The sequence below is a fragment of the Malus sylvestris genome, chromosome 5, assembly GCF_916048215.2.
Source record: "Malus sylvestris chromosome 5, drMalSylv7.2, whole genome shotgun sequence".
Lineage (NCBI taxonomy): Eukaryota > Viridiplantae > Streptophyta > Magnoliopsida > Rosales > Rosaceae > Malus > Malus sylvestris.
The window spans coordinates 42,314,479-42,328,871 of NC_062264.1; the positions used below are offsets into that span (position 1 = coordinate 42,314,479).

The window sequence follows — 14,393 nt, forward strand, 5'->3', positions numbered from 1 at the left end:
CATGATGACTAGACATATATGCACAAAATAAAAACATAATGATTCGGGAGGAAGCCAAGACAGATCCAAACATAACAACGGTGTTGGTTATTTAATAGGCATTTTAGCAAGAATAGTATTTGAAATTGACATAATTCTTTATTTTGGTCCCTGAAACTTGAAATTGATAGAAATGCTCGTGAAATTTGTCCAGCGCCAATTATTCCGTAAAAAATCTCTATTAAACAAAGACCAAAACGACAAAAATACTCTCAATTTAATAAACAATAGGCCAAAATGATTTGACAAAAATTAAGGATATTTTTGTTATTTTATCTTAATTTACCAAGATTTTCACAAAAGCACCAAAATGTTTGACGGTAAACAAACTTAGGGATCAGTTTTATTGATTTTAAATCTTAGAAACCAAAATAAGGAATTCAGCTAATCTCAAGAACCGTTTTGGCTAAAGAGCCTAATTAAAGAAAGAAAAAAAATAGTATCCAGTGTAAATTGCAACTGAGGTCCTGTGTGTAATTTGCTGCTACTTTTCATTGCAAGTCACTTTATATAAATCTCTTTTTTCGCGAGAGCGAAGCTTAGCTGACTACATTTATCGATCACATTGCAGATTACATGTACAAATGTGAAATGTACATCCCATACATCTTTGGACATGTCAAAGCTTCTACGAGGCAACAAAGAGGCGAAAGGGATCTACACTAATTGACCAATAAATGGTGAGGTTAACTTATTCTACATGTTTTCAGCTACACTGCACGTAATATTACGTACAGATTTGAAGCTATAAGCTGGCAGTGATGAATGAGGAGGAGGATTCTTGTTGCTTCAGGCTGTCGGCAACGTGGGCAACCACCCCGACGCCAGCATTGTGAAGCCATTCATTCTTCACCTGGATTCACAAATAGCAATCGATTTAGAAAACCAGACAACAGAGAAGGAAAATCTCGTTAAAAGAAAGATCGATTGATGGGGTACATGGATGTTATTGTGGGCAAAGAAGGGCAAAAACGCCGAGTGAAAGCTGACATCAACTTTTCTCCATCCTAACTGCTGTAATCCCCGTATCATTTCATCTGTTCACGGGAAAAGGTTAGGCTTCATCAGCAATCATCCTGTCCTAGATTTCTGTTAGCAATTATCGTTTTTGTACCTTCAACAATTTCGTGATATTCTAATGTGTTCTGTATGTTAGGTTCGCTTTGTGCTGCTTCTTTTGCTTTAGCTGCTTTGGGAGGAAAATGGGGACCATCAGAGGAAACTGGAGGACAGTACTCCACGTCTACAACATGCTTGTACCCGTCCAAAGACCGGCGAGGAGGCTGCCAATAAAGTTACATATAACCACTGATTAGTGAACAATTTTACATCACAATATGACTAATTATCACCGGCGAGGAGGCTGCCCACAACATGATATTGACACTTCCAAGCATCATCATAACTGATCATAATTTCCTTGGCCCTGTCAACTTATGACTAATTATCACCAATATATAGTTGCAGTTATGAGAAAAAGAGCATTCAGTCGTAAAAAACTGACTTTGCCTTGGCTAGAAAAACGCTCTGCCACTTTAAGCCCAGTCAAATAGTAACAACATTATTTGGCATCTTTTGAAAGAGAATTGCATATGCATATTGCGTATGGCATATTACTAACAGCAGCCGCTTACAAGTTTTATGAGATTTAAATTGCAAACTCAAACAACTTTTTAAATTGCTCGACGGTAAAATAATTAATTATGGCATGCATTAAGCAGAGAATGATCTGTCACCTTAAATATTTCCGTCTCCCTCCTAATGGATGATGTACGCCAGCCAACCATATCTGTTTATTGTTAAGAAAATCGATGTGTTGGAGAGAGGACAAATGAATTAAAAGTTAATAAAGTCATCTAACTGCGGAACAAAATGGATTAACAAAGTAGGATACGATCATATGATACATTGGCATAAATAATCCGAGATTTGAAGGAGCCCAAAGAAGATCTGCAGAATAAAACATGTTAGAACCACCAAACAACTTGCCAAAAAAAATAAATTGCCCAAAGTAATATAAAGGCTCCACGTACATAAATTTTCCATCTTCGCAATCAGATGCCATTCTCAAAAGAAGTGGTGGTCTTTCGGGCTTACCATCAGTGAGAAACAGCTGACTACCAGTTCGACCAACAATAATAGGAGCAATTGGCGCAGCCAGCTTTTCTAAAAAAGGTACTCCCAATAAAAATGGAAGCTGGAGAAAAAGAAAATTAAAGGAATTCAAATTTTCTAATTCAAGGTAAAGTTCAAGTACATCCATATACTGGATATCAGTCTGTTACAGCCATCTTAATTCATCATACAACAACAATGAGTCAAAGACACATGGTCAACAATTCACTTCGGTCATTGTTACAATTTACCATTCTCGCATTCAAAGTATCAGTATTAGGACTATCTTTACAGTAAACCTTGACTTTGTAAAGAAGTAAGAGTCCAAAATGGCATCAAATCACAGATACAATGAAATCAAGTTGATATACAGACCTGATTTTTCCCTCGCACCCCAAGATGTGGAGTTGCCAATGTTACAAAATTGATAGGCTCTAAACCAGCAATCTTTCCTCCTCTCAAAGAGTGCGCCGTTTGTGAATTTGCAGTAGTTGAACTGGCACTATCATTGGGTGTGTAAAGGACAGAAATTGCATATCTTGCAAATAAGCCCCCAAGAGAATGGGCTAAAAATGAGATCTTCTTCAGGCTCTCTGTCTTTTGTACAAGTTGCATAACCTGTTTATCATGAATGCCAAGGTTATGCAACTACAATCTGCTATTTCGGAACAAAACTTAAAGCATAAAACTTTTAAACAGTGGCTCATAAACGTCAGAACTCACTTCATCTGCTAATCGTTTCCCGGCTCCATCAATACCAGAAAACGTTTTGGTGTACGTGTTACATGAACTTGCTGCAAATTCATTAACCACAATGTTAACACTCACAGACCAACAGCCTAATATCAAATTCATGCATTTCAAAGACATGGAAACTGCAAAAAGAAATTTGATGTTGAGTCACCATCTGTCACATCTTAATGACCGTAATATCTGTTCTTCCCAGTAGATGCATAAGATTTAGGTCATTTCAGTTGAGGTTTCTGATTGTCCTTCCTAGTCTAAAAGCCGTCAACAAAGTAAGCTGAAAGCCTGAAAGTAAATAAGATAAATTTACCATAGATTAAGAAATTTCTTCCTAGACGCCTTTTTAACTCCGCTTCCACGTATGTCCAGTCACTTGGGCTGCATTACTAAGAATCAGTCAACTTGATATCAATTTGGGGAAAAACGTAGCCAAAGATATGCACCACAGAGACAAAAGTTCGAAGGCAATGAACCACAGAAAGCGCTAGTACAAGCGTCAAACATGTGGAACCTGAAAATTGTAGTAAGTACCACTAAAAAGACTCAAAGATATCCAACAACACCACCCAAGCCTTACTCCACCAAGTGGGGTCCAGGGTCGGCTGTATGAATCCTAGAACGCTCAGTTTTGCGCCAAATAAACAAAATCAAGCACATTACATAACCCTCTACCTGATTTTCCTTTACCATTTACATTTGCTTCAAAAGTAAAAAATTTCTGTAAAGGCGTAAACTTTATAGAAACAAGAGCAAATTACAATCACAGGCAGAGCTCCATGAGACTAGGAACAAGATATACCTTGCCATGATGCCATGAACAAGGACGAGAAGATGATCGGGTTTCTCCTCTGCATTTGCAATACCCCTGGAGGATCCGAAATTTCCCTGACTAGTCATAGCTTGAGCTCTAAGACCTTGATTTCTCCAACTACTATATATGCCTGCAACAAAAAATGTCGACTAGAAAGTAATTCAAATATCATCGAATGCCGTTAATTTGACGAAAATTAAGCAAATATTACACCTTTGAGCCAAAAATCTCAAAATTTTCCCGGGAAAATTGGATGAGACGGAGAGAGAATTGATTACCAGAACCGAAGCTGAAAGACGAAGAGGAGGAGGACGAAGAGCCGAGAGGTCCCTGGGAGTCGTTCCGCCGATTGCCGCTGAAACTCGGTAAGTACCCAAAGCGCGCGTGAATCAGAGAAGCGGACGCCATGTATGTGTATATATATATAGAGAGAGAGAGAGAGAGAGGGATCCTAATTTCTCGGTTGAATCAAAGGGATGGAATCGGCATCGACGCAATAATGCAGTGATGTTTCTTGTTATCCTTCTGAGCGTTGTTCTGCCAAATACGATGCACCCATGTCTCTTTCTTCCTCTCTCCGGCGCTTCCATCGAGTATTTATCAAATATAGCCAAATATTAGCATCTAATTTCAAAAATGTCAGTTTGTATGAAACTTTCAAATATATCCAAAATATCACTTAACTAGACGTAAATATTCTTAAACTAAACCTAATAAATTAAAAACCAAAACCCTATTAGATGAAGAGTTCTCACGGCTAAACTTACAAATGGATGGAGAGCAATTGAAGGCATTGACTCTGGGTGGAGAATTGTGCACCCCTAAACAAAGATGAGTGTAGATGGTTAATTTTTTACATTTTTCCTCATCTACGTTTTCTCTTTGCTTTTATAGTTTATTCCTTCGATTGAATATTTATCGAATAATGAACTGTCAATTTTTGTAACGTTATTTATCTGAAATTTCCTTTGGATTATATGTGCTTCGTATTTAATTTTTCAAACCTTTGCATTATTAAGGGTGTTGTCGTGTCAGGATTCTGTTTTGAAGGTTATCATTGATTGTGGTAGTGAATCGAGAGATTTGTTGTGTTCTTAGAAAGTGCAAAAAACATAATTTTAAGGTTTACGGAATAGAAATTATTCGGGTGCATATTAGAAAAATTAGTGAAAGGGACACTTGATTATCGCAAGAATTTTTTAATTAACAACTAGTTATTTGTATAAGTTAAGGGTATTTGTGTCTATTTAAGTGATATTTTGAATATATTTAAAGGTTTTATAAAAACTGACATTTTTGAAACTAGACTAGAGGCTAATATTTGGCTATATTTGATAAATACTAACTTCGATCTTTATTTTATAGGTAATAATTACCAACTTTAATTAATTAATTAATTAACTACTAAACTAAACATACTTTTGTTTAAGGATTAATACCCACTTTAACACTTTACGCTAATTGTTCCAGTAATTTACAGTTTATCATTTGACCTTGTAGTATTTTTAACCCTTGCATTTTCGTCTTTGTATTTTCATTCTGTTAGTTAGTCCGTTAAAATAAAATTATGTGACGCAAAATTTCTGTCAATATACGTTTTTTTTTTAATGGGAAGATGTGCGCAAAAACATAAACGGGAAAATCAACTCAATTGACAAAATAAATGAACGCAAAAACAAATTGAAAGCATATTGATTAAATGCAAGTAAAAACACCAAAGGAAAGAAAAATGAAAATACAAGATTATTATTTGCAATGTGGCCTATTAATAGGAAAATCACATTTCTTTTTTACGTAAAATATAGAAAACTGTAATTGACACTTTGTGTTGTTTCTTAACGAAAAGAAAATAAGTGGTAAAGAAGTAGAATAATCTGGTCTAAACAAAATATTGGTATTATTGCTAAACATAATCTGAGAAAATCGTGTTATTTTATTACAAATAGCTTTTCTTGGTCAGTGATTTTGGGAGATTCATTGACCCGAGCAGCTAGTGGTCCTGCCGAGTAGACGATTGCAATGAGTGTATAACTTTGTATTTGAAATGTGCAAGGTTCAACATTGGTTCGGTTGGCAAGTTCTTTACTTTGTATGTCGTCCCATCAAAGTTTGAGTTTCGCTATCAGCAAGTCTCATTTGTATGTAATTTGTAAATTCTTATGTAAGTTCATACTGGCTATAGTTAGCAGTTAGATATCATGCGTAAATTATTCTAACTCAAGGTTGTAGATAGATCTTGTCTCTGATAGTTAGAGTAATCAATCTCTTCCTAAACCTTTTGTTATCCGAGAAAAAAAAAAGATAAAAAGGGATGTAAAATACTTTAATTACAATAGTTGTATAATTTTGTGTCTGAAATGCGTAAGGTTACTGTTCTGTGTTCAAATCTTATCCTCCCGTCTGTAATGATAAATAAACATGATAAATAAACACACACAATAATATGCTAACGGACGAGATGAAGACATGTATTAAACGGCAGGAATTGGGAGATGATGTCAAATCTGGTGAGCTGCTCAATGTCGAATGGCGCCAAACGGAGGCAATTATTTGGGAGGTGAGCGACTGAGCGTGGTAGTGGCCAACTGCTACGTGGATACTCACATGCAATGCCCATCCTTGATGATTGCGAGAAATATTTGATTGTAATGGGAATACATATGGTACATCACGTGTTTTTATGTAAACGGTGAAATTTTTTATTTTTTAAGAATTAACTTTTTAGTACACATATCTCATCATTTGTATAGTGACACGTTATGTACCACCTCGTATACCGGTCACACTGAAAAATCTCTCGATGATGGCTAACCATTTTGCTCCTTGGTTTCTCCACTAACAATATGCCTATTTTGAGGATTGTAGACTTGTAGTCATTAGCAAAGTTATCATTTAAACCTTCTCAGTTCTTTCTTTTTGGTTTTTCTTTCGATACTGCAATGTTGCACTGTAAAATTAAACTAGAGTTTAAGTCGAAGAACCTTTGGCTCCGAGAACTCCAAGATCAGGCTGAGTCTTTTTTCAAGATAGAATTATCTCACCAATTTTTCAAGTCATTATTTTTGCAAAACTACAACTTTAGGGATATGGTTTTTAAAGAATGACTTGAAAAATAGAGTAAATTGTAGCAATAGTCCCTCATCTTTAATCAAATTGAAAAATAGTCCTTCAACTAAAAATCCATTACCATTGGTCCATCAACTCATCAAAATGTGTAGCTATAGTACTTTTCGTCAACTTCGTTAGAATTTTGTCAAAATAAGTTATGTTGAAAGGACCATTATTACAATTAGGGTCCCTTAACTCATCAAAACATGTAGCCATGGTCCTATTCGTCAACTTCGTCATAATTTTGTCAAAATGAGTTATGTTGGAATGACCATTGCTACAATTGAGTTAAAGTTGAGGGATCCTTGCTCCAATTAGAATAAAGTTGAGGGATCATTTCTCTAGTTGGATTAAAGTTGAGGGACCAATGGTAATAAATTTTTAGTTGAGGGACCAAAGCTGCACATTTTGATGAGTTGATGGATCAATAATAATGAATTTTTAGTTGAGAGATCATTCTTCCAATTGAGTTAAAGTTAAAGAACCATTGCTACAATTTACTTTGAAAAATAGAAGTTTTATTTGTTTTTAGAATAAGATTTTCTCACTTTTTTTTCCATGTGCACCGCTTTATTTATTTTTGTCTCTTATTTCTTCTTTAATTAGTTGAACTCAACGTCCAAAATAAACAAAAATAGATGAAAGGAGTGTGTATGATCATTTGAGAGACAATAAATAAATGAGAAAAAATGTTAACAACTTTTTCCTAATATGAGACTTTTTCCCAGATATCTTTTCCTTCAAGGAGAAGGTAAAGATAGGGTTAGGGTTTACCCTGATGCTTTCATAGTCGATCATGTTAATTTTTTGTTTTTATTTCAAGTTTTTTTTCTTCTTATAAATTAGTTTTGATAAGAATTTTGTAGTGCTTCTAATAAACGTGGTTAGATATTGTTTTAAAGAATAAATTTTATGAGGAAAAGTGTTTTACTTGTTCTGAGCCAACCAATTTATGCTTCAACAATTTCTCTTTTATTTAGAGAATTCATATATTAAGTGGTTCTATCCGGTAGTCCGGCATGCCAAATAAGCCCTATGTTTACAAATCGGAGACCGATTATACGCTTGGTATACCTAAATTTTTATTATATATAATATAGCACAATGAATTTGACACTTGTCTTATAATAACCATTTAATTTAGCACTGTAAACTGACTATGTTAAAGGTATTTTCTGCGCTCACAAATACAGCACATGAGGCTAAAAGAGTGGTGTTAGTTAGAACCACTAGCCTTTTTATATTATAACATGTAAATCATATAAGAAAGCCAGGAACCGAATAATACACAACGCTAATATGATATACATGATTCTATACTATTTACAAAGGCAGTGAAGAAAACTTTCAAATTAAATCCATTAAATCCAAACATCATTGCCCACGTCATGAACGGTAGAATAAGATGGGTTGCATCCATAGTCTGAAACATCGATAATATCGACAAAATATCGAAGATATTTCGATTTTTTCGAATCACGGATATTTCGGAACATATCGTACAAATATCGACAATATCGACGATAATATCGGAAAATATCGATGTCGATAATTTCGCTCACACTTCAGCAATATTTTGTCAAAATATCGGAACAAAGAGGATTTGAACCCCTCCCATTTTACTCCTCCAACACCGTAACACCATAGATCACTTATGTTTTAGTGATAATATGCTAAAATATTTATATTTATATGAGTGACATGTTAACAATTACATGCAAAACTATTTTGGGAATTTATCATTTGATGAATACTCTTCACAATAAACTTACTCTACATATAGAGATGATGAAGATAGTGAAAATTTTGAACCTCATATGAACTTTATGTGGTACTAAATCACTCATGTATCTTAACATGTAATGTATAAAGTGTAAAATATTATAGTAAATCATTATATATAAATGATTATGGTGTGTTTAATCTTTTTTTCATTAATTACTACATATTTTCTACACTCACAGTGTTTGTCAGCTCGCTGTATAATCAACTTAAATCAGTTAAATCCATCGTGTAATGCATTTCTTTCTAATTTTTTTTTATAAACAAATAGATAATTGATTAAATAAACATTATCCAAAGTTTCAATAAAAATTTCCAAGTTTTTCTTACAATTTCCGTGGTTTTTATTCAATTTTTATCGATATCGATAATATCCCGATATTTTCATCGAAATTTCCATGTTTTTGAACTACCGATATTTCCGATATCATCGATATTTTATACCATGGTTGCATCACACATACGAAACCTACGCAATGATGACTCTGTAAAGTGAACGAGTGCATAAGCTACTAACATTAGCGCATACATATATATTCTTCAAACTAAATGTGCCGCAAAAAAGGGTCACGGGACAACCAGAATTGTACATATTTTAAGGTACACCGTCACATTGATTCACATTATGGAACAAGCATGAGGATTGTCATCACTGAACACAGCAGTGTCCTGCTCATTAAACATGGTGGAATAAGGAGGGGGTTGATAGTAGCCAGTGTCCTGATTAGTGGAGCCATGTTCATAGTAGTTGTAGGAATATGATGAGGAGGAGGATTTAGGTACTGAAATGTAGGTAGTGATGGGCAGATGGTGGGTGGTAATCTGACGGTTATGATGATGCTTATGATGATGATTCAGATCAAGCGGCTGATGTTGTTGATAGTAGTCAAGGCCAAAGTTGTGGTACTCAGGGTTGTAAGGGTAAGGCCAAAGCTCAGCTCTCTTTCCAGTCTTCCTCACTGCCCTCAGAACTTTCTCTTGATCAGCCCATCCCGTTACAGTTACCTTTTGCATGTTGAAGTCCACATCTACAGCATCTACTCCTGGTACATATATAAAATAATGTCAGAATCACAATAGTAATCAAAATTAATATTGTTAATTATTTTATTTATAATTAACCATACTGGCAGTCTGGCTATCTGGGACCTTAACTATGGGAAAAAAGCCCTGGTCTTGGTCTTTTGTAATTAGTTTTAGTTAATTTTAAACAACAACTGCAGTACTCGGTTTATAATCGAGCTACAGTTAGATAATTAAACTTCCGATGTGAAACATTTCATCACATCCTTACAATCTAGATATTTATTAGAAAAAGTTTCAATCAAAAGGGATATTTAGAACGCAAAAAAAAAGTAAAAGGATCAATAACTTGCACCATACCCTTCAGCTTTTTTAGAGAACTCCTAATCTTATTCTCGCAGCCAGCACAATCCATGGTCACTATCATCTCTACTATCTGCACAAAATCAATAGATAACTTTAAAAATTACAGTTCATGCACGGACACAAGACCAGAGTGAAACACATATATGTTGCTTTGGCTAATTAAAATGCGCGATCGATCGGTGGAGAAGATTGCATATGTTGAAGCATTCACTTGAAAAAAAATACATGGCATGCATATTAGCATTCCCTATAATATGTGGATGCTGTTAACTATATGTGAAACTTCAAAAACAGGCACATGCACACACACACACACATTCTAATAGGGCAACAGAGGGATGAGAGTGAACGTTTTGCGTTCTGCATCGTTAAACTCCAAGGAGCTAAGATCACCTAGGCTTCTATTTTACTAAAGAAAAAAAAAGGCTATAGCTACATATGTCACCATGCATGATAATAACTTAGACGTGCAAACAGAAATGAAAGAGTGAGGGTAAGGCTAAGCTATGTGGTTTTCTCACCGTCATGTTAGAATATTGAGATATATAGATCTGTGAACCTCTCTCTCTCTCTCGAACTCTTTTGGAATGAGAAACTAAACTGCAATTGCACTCAATATATATAGCAAAAGATTGCAGAGAAGTCATATAGATATTTGATGAGTTCTTCAACGCTGCCATGGCAAGATAAGTGAGAATATTTTTAAAAAGTGAGTAGTCCCCACAACCATCTTTTCTTTTTTATCCTTCGTTTTCTTAATCTTGTTGCTTTGATTGATAGTGCACAGCAAATGCACAGAAGTTGAATTGCAGCCTGGCTCGTCTGCTGATCTTTGTAATTTCTATATTAATCTCTTAATTATCTATTATTTATCAAGGACTCAAACGTGTAGTTAAGTGTGGAAACGAAGTAACAACAGTTTTATTAAATTTTCATTGCAATTATTGAGCCTTTTGGTCGTCTGAATAGTTGTCAACGACATTTACCGTCGTCATCAGCACTGAAATGTTCTTGAACTATCGTCATCATCCGTATATATAGTCGTTGTATGCATGGATATACCATAATAGATCACCTTCTGTATAACTTATGTGCAAGTTGGTCTACTAGTTAAGGTTCATCCAACTGTATCGGAGGTATATGCGAATGAACACCCAAGCTACATGGAATATAAATATGTGTGACTGTCAGCCATCGATGCATATGCATTTCACAAAATATAACAATCACCAATGTCACACATTGGAGTATTATGCTAGCATAATTCTGACAACTGTTGATTACATCTATCAGATATTCCATTTTTGTTTTTCCACGGTACTTTACGACAATACATTAGCACATAAAGTCATTAAAACAATATATTCGCGTCATGTAAATGATTCTCCAATGCAGAAAGTGTAAACATCACTTTCTAACTACCAAAAGAAAAGAACTGAAATCATATCATATCATATCACAATTGGCGTACTCGGATTCGAAAAGGAAAAAGGGGGATGGAATTGATTTGGTCTCCCGATTCATACATCAAGGTTTCTTCTCCCAGAAAAGATGCAGGGAGATATTAATATAGTTGGCCTAGTTGCTTCCTGCAGGACCATAGGTGATTCCAAATTCATGTGCACCGTGATCTCTATATGATTCGGGGACTTTCAAGTAGACGACTTTTGTATTTAATTGGTGAAGATAATAACGTCCTACATGTGAAAGTTACACAATGATACATAGGTTGCAAGCAAGTTTTGAACAAGAAAGAGAGATTATTTAAGGTCTTGTTTGGAGTTTAGTATTGGTTTGCATATATAACTCACTACATTTGATGAATGACGATTGGAGAAATATACGTCAACTTGTACTATTGAATAGGATGTTGAGTTTTTATTCATGTATGCGTTATGAGTTCGAAACTCCCACATTCTTTAAATTATGGGGTGTGCTATCCACACACCTCTTTTTACTTCTCACACACCCCTTGTTAATTTATGTCCGTTGATATTTTTCAATTCATCCGATCCGATGGCTGAAAACTAAAAAGGTGTGGAAGACGTAAAAATGGATGTATGAATATCACACCCCTAAATTATTTTAATAGTTTTGAACTTTCTCTCTCCCTTTAATAATAATAAAAATTAAATAAAAAAGTTGTATATTGTCTAATTGAACATATTAGATGAATTAGTCTAAATAAAACTTATCCCTTCCCAGTCCAACCCTTATCTGTAGCTAATCGATCTTCTACCTTCATTTTAATGCAACCAAACAACATTCATCTCTTCATGCAACATTAATTAAATCTACGAGTTATCCAAGTCAAGTCTAGCATAAACATCAAATGATGTCGAAGTCTCTAAATGTTATGCCGTATTGGTGGCATGTATAATTTTATTGGCTAAATAAAAATATATACCTTCACTTGTTCTGCGCGATTCTTTTCAAATCATGTTAGCTTTGCATTAGGATTCATCTCAAAGATTATGTTCTAATTGATCACTAGAGAATATGTACCCTTACGCCATGTTTGCTCTTCACTGCAATTTCTCTAACGATTGGGTTGGAGAACCTTTCGCTTTTCTTTTTTTGGTCCAAAACCTCTTGCTTTTCTAAGTTGTATTGCTTGAGCATAATAATTCTTTTCGTTTCAATAATATTACATAACTTTTCTGAAAGTCTCTAAATTTTAAATATCATGAAGTGAATTTTTATTTCTCTAGTAGGAGACCACAATCAGAAGCCATATCAAAATAGTGAAATGATGAAATGGAGGCACCTACTGAACCTTAGTAGTCCATGCATTACTGCCCGGCAGAAAATGCCTCGACCGGGAAAGTCTTAGTGATACCGGCAAGGCTCTTGAAGTTGATTTTTCCCGCAGGCTGATCAACGTTTATTTCACTAACCGGAGGCCACAGCATGAGCTCCTTAGCCTTCACTCCCTTGAGCTTCTTAATCTTCTGCTTCTCAATATAGCCCTTGATTTCGGTGTCATAACTCACAAGCTTACTAATCAACTTGAAGTTGTGTTCGACCTTCTTCTTCTGGACGATCCACATGTAGCCGGTGGCTCTCACAAAGCCAACTTCGATCACATCAGCAAGAGGCAAAAGCCCTAGCGGAAGTCCGAACTCTTGGAGCAAGGCGGTCGCCAATGCCAGCCCCTCTTCATGGCCCTTCTTCACGATTCCTCCTTCCTTCTCTGCCATGATAAAAAAAATTATTTCCTTAAAAGTTTTCGAATGAAGCAGTGAAGTTATAAGTACTTTGGGGTAAAGAGGGTTGATTTATCCAAGTAAGAAGGCCATTAGACTCCTAGTTTTAATCGATATACAATATCGTAATCGTTGTTTTGGTTTAAGTACAAAGCTCACTAACATAAACAGGTGGAATTGTACTTTCCAAGCTGCACATAATACTCAATGGTAAGTTGCAACTGTCTTCAACGAACAAGAAGAATAGGACACAACAAGAGCAGCAAAATGGGTGATGACCACAACACACATAGTAGCTTCGGCGGTTTTGACAGTTGTTCGTAGAATAAGGATAAATTTTACGCCGGATTAGAGAGAAATTTTGGTGATTACTACAAAGAAAAACACCTTGGTTTCTCCATTCTGTTTGTCCTATGCATGTAGTAACTTGATATAAATTAAACCCATTTACCCCAAAGTGCCTACAACTTCACAAAACTACTTTGGAACTTTAATAAAGATATATAATAGTTTACCATGGCGGAGAAGGAAGGAGGAATCGTGAAGAAAGGCCACGAGGAGGGACTGAGATTGGCTACCGCCTTGCTCCAAGAGTTTGAACTTCCGCTAGGGCTTTTGCCTCTTGCTGATGTGATCGAAGTTGGCTTTGTGAGAGCCACCGGCTACATGTGGATCGTCCAGAAGAAGAAGGTCGAACACAGCTTCAAGTTGATCAGTAAGCTTGTGAGTTATGACACTGAAATCAAAGGCTATGTTGAGAAGCAAAAGATTAAGAAGCTCAAGGGAGTGAAGGCTAAGGAGCTTATGCTCTGGCCTCCGGTTAGTGAAATAATCGTTGATCAGCCTGCCGGAAAAATCAACTTCAAGAGTCTTGCTGGTATCACCAAGACTTTCCCCGTTGAGGCATTTGCTGCTGGGCAGTAAGCTCATGTTGACCACCAAGCAGGACAAGATCCAGTAGGTGCCTAGATTTCATCAGCTTACAACTTCGGTTCCTATTTGGGGAAGCCGATCTTTCTTTATTTTCTCTCCATTGCTGTCCAAGAATGGCTTTATTTTGATAACGTTTCAGATTGTGGTATCCTGCTACAAAAATAAAAATTTAGACAATGATAGTCAATACTATACGAAGTGGATTAAGAATTTCATGCTTTATCTTAATGCCAGTTTCACACCATAAAAAATGAAGATGGCAG

General features: G+C 35.6%; 4 protein-coding genes across 4 annotated transcripts; 1 reads left to right on the forward strand and 3 right to left on the reverse strand.

Moving 5' to 3' along the window:
* Positions 1-507: 507 nt before the first annotated feature.
* Positions 508-4,436, reverse strand: LOC126624098 (uncharacterized). The gene is made up of 11 exons (XM_050293117.1): positions 3,991-4,436; positions 3,701-3,842; positions 3,212-3,279; positions 2,878-2,948; positions 2,530-2,772; positions 2,073-2,236; positions 1,934-1,989; positions 1,776-1,828; positions 1,154-1,322; positions 979-1,076; positions 508-892 (listed from the first exon to the last, which is right to left on the reverse strand). The coding sequence occupies exons 1-11, from the start codon at positions 4,118-4,120 to the stop codon at positions 785-787; spliced, it is 1,302 nt and encodes a 433-aa protein (XP_050149074.1). The 5' UTR covers positions 4,121-4,436; the 3' UTR covers positions 508-784.
* Positions 4,437-9,107: 4,671 nt separating this feature from the next.
* On the reverse strand, positions 9,108-10,610 carry LOC126624103 (heavy metal-associated isoprenylated plant protein 28-like). The gene is made up of 3 exons (XM_050293124.1): positions 10,513-10,610; positions 9,986-10,061; positions 9,108-9,645 (listed from the first exon to the last, which is right to left on the reverse strand). The coding sequence occupies exons 1-3, from the start codon at positions 10,516-10,518 to the stop codon at positions 9,221-9,223; spliced, it is 507 nt and encodes a 168-aa protein (XP_050149081.1). The 5' UTR covers positions 10,519-10,610; the 3' UTR covers positions 9,108-9,220.
* A 1,915-nt stretch (positions 10,611-12,525) lies between these two features.
* Positions 12,526-14,097, reverse strand: LOC126624105 (uncharacterized). The gene has a single exon (XM_050293126.1). It carries the CDS (start codon positions 13,189-13,191, stop codon positions 12,784-12,786), a length of 408 nt encoding a protein of 135 aa, XP_050149083.1. The 5' UTR covers positions 13,192-14,097; the 3' UTR covers positions 12,526-12,783.
* LOC126624106 (uncharacterized) lies at positions 13,697-14,121 on the forward strand. The gene has a single exon (XM_050293128.1). The coding sequence runs from the start codon at positions 13,714-13,716 to the stop codon at positions 14,119-14,121; it is 408 nt and encodes a 135-aa protein (XP_050149085.1). The 5' UTR covers positions 13,697-13,713.
* The last annotated feature ends 272 nt before the right edge of the window (positions 14,122-14,393 follow it).

Coding starts and splice junctions, on each gene's coding strand:
- LOC126624098 (XM_050293117.1), bottom strand. CDS start 4,120: ATGGCGTCCGCTTCTCTGATTCACGCGCGCTTTGGGTACTTACCGAGT. Junction 2,237..2,529: donor GGGTGCGAGGGAAAAATCAG/GTCTGTATATCA, acceptor CTTTTTCTCCAG/CTTCCATTTTTATTGGGAGT. Junction 1,077..1,153: donor ATATCACGAAATTGTTGAAG/GTACAAAAACGA, acceptor TCCCGTGAACAG/ATGAAATGATACGGGGATTA.
- LOC126624103 (XM_050293124.1), bottom strand. Junction 9,646..9,985: donor TTCTCTAAAAAAGCTGAAGG/GTATGGTGCAAG, acceptor TATATGTACCAG/GAGTAGATGCTGTAGATGTG.
- LOC126624105 (XM_050293126.1), bottom strand. CDS start 13,191: ATGGCAGAGAAGGAAGGAGGAATCGTGAAGAAGGGCCATGAAGAGGGG.
- LOC126624106 (XM_050293128.1), top strand. CDS start 13,714: ATGGCGGAGAAGGAAGGAGGAATCGTGAAGAAAGGCCACGAGGAGGGA.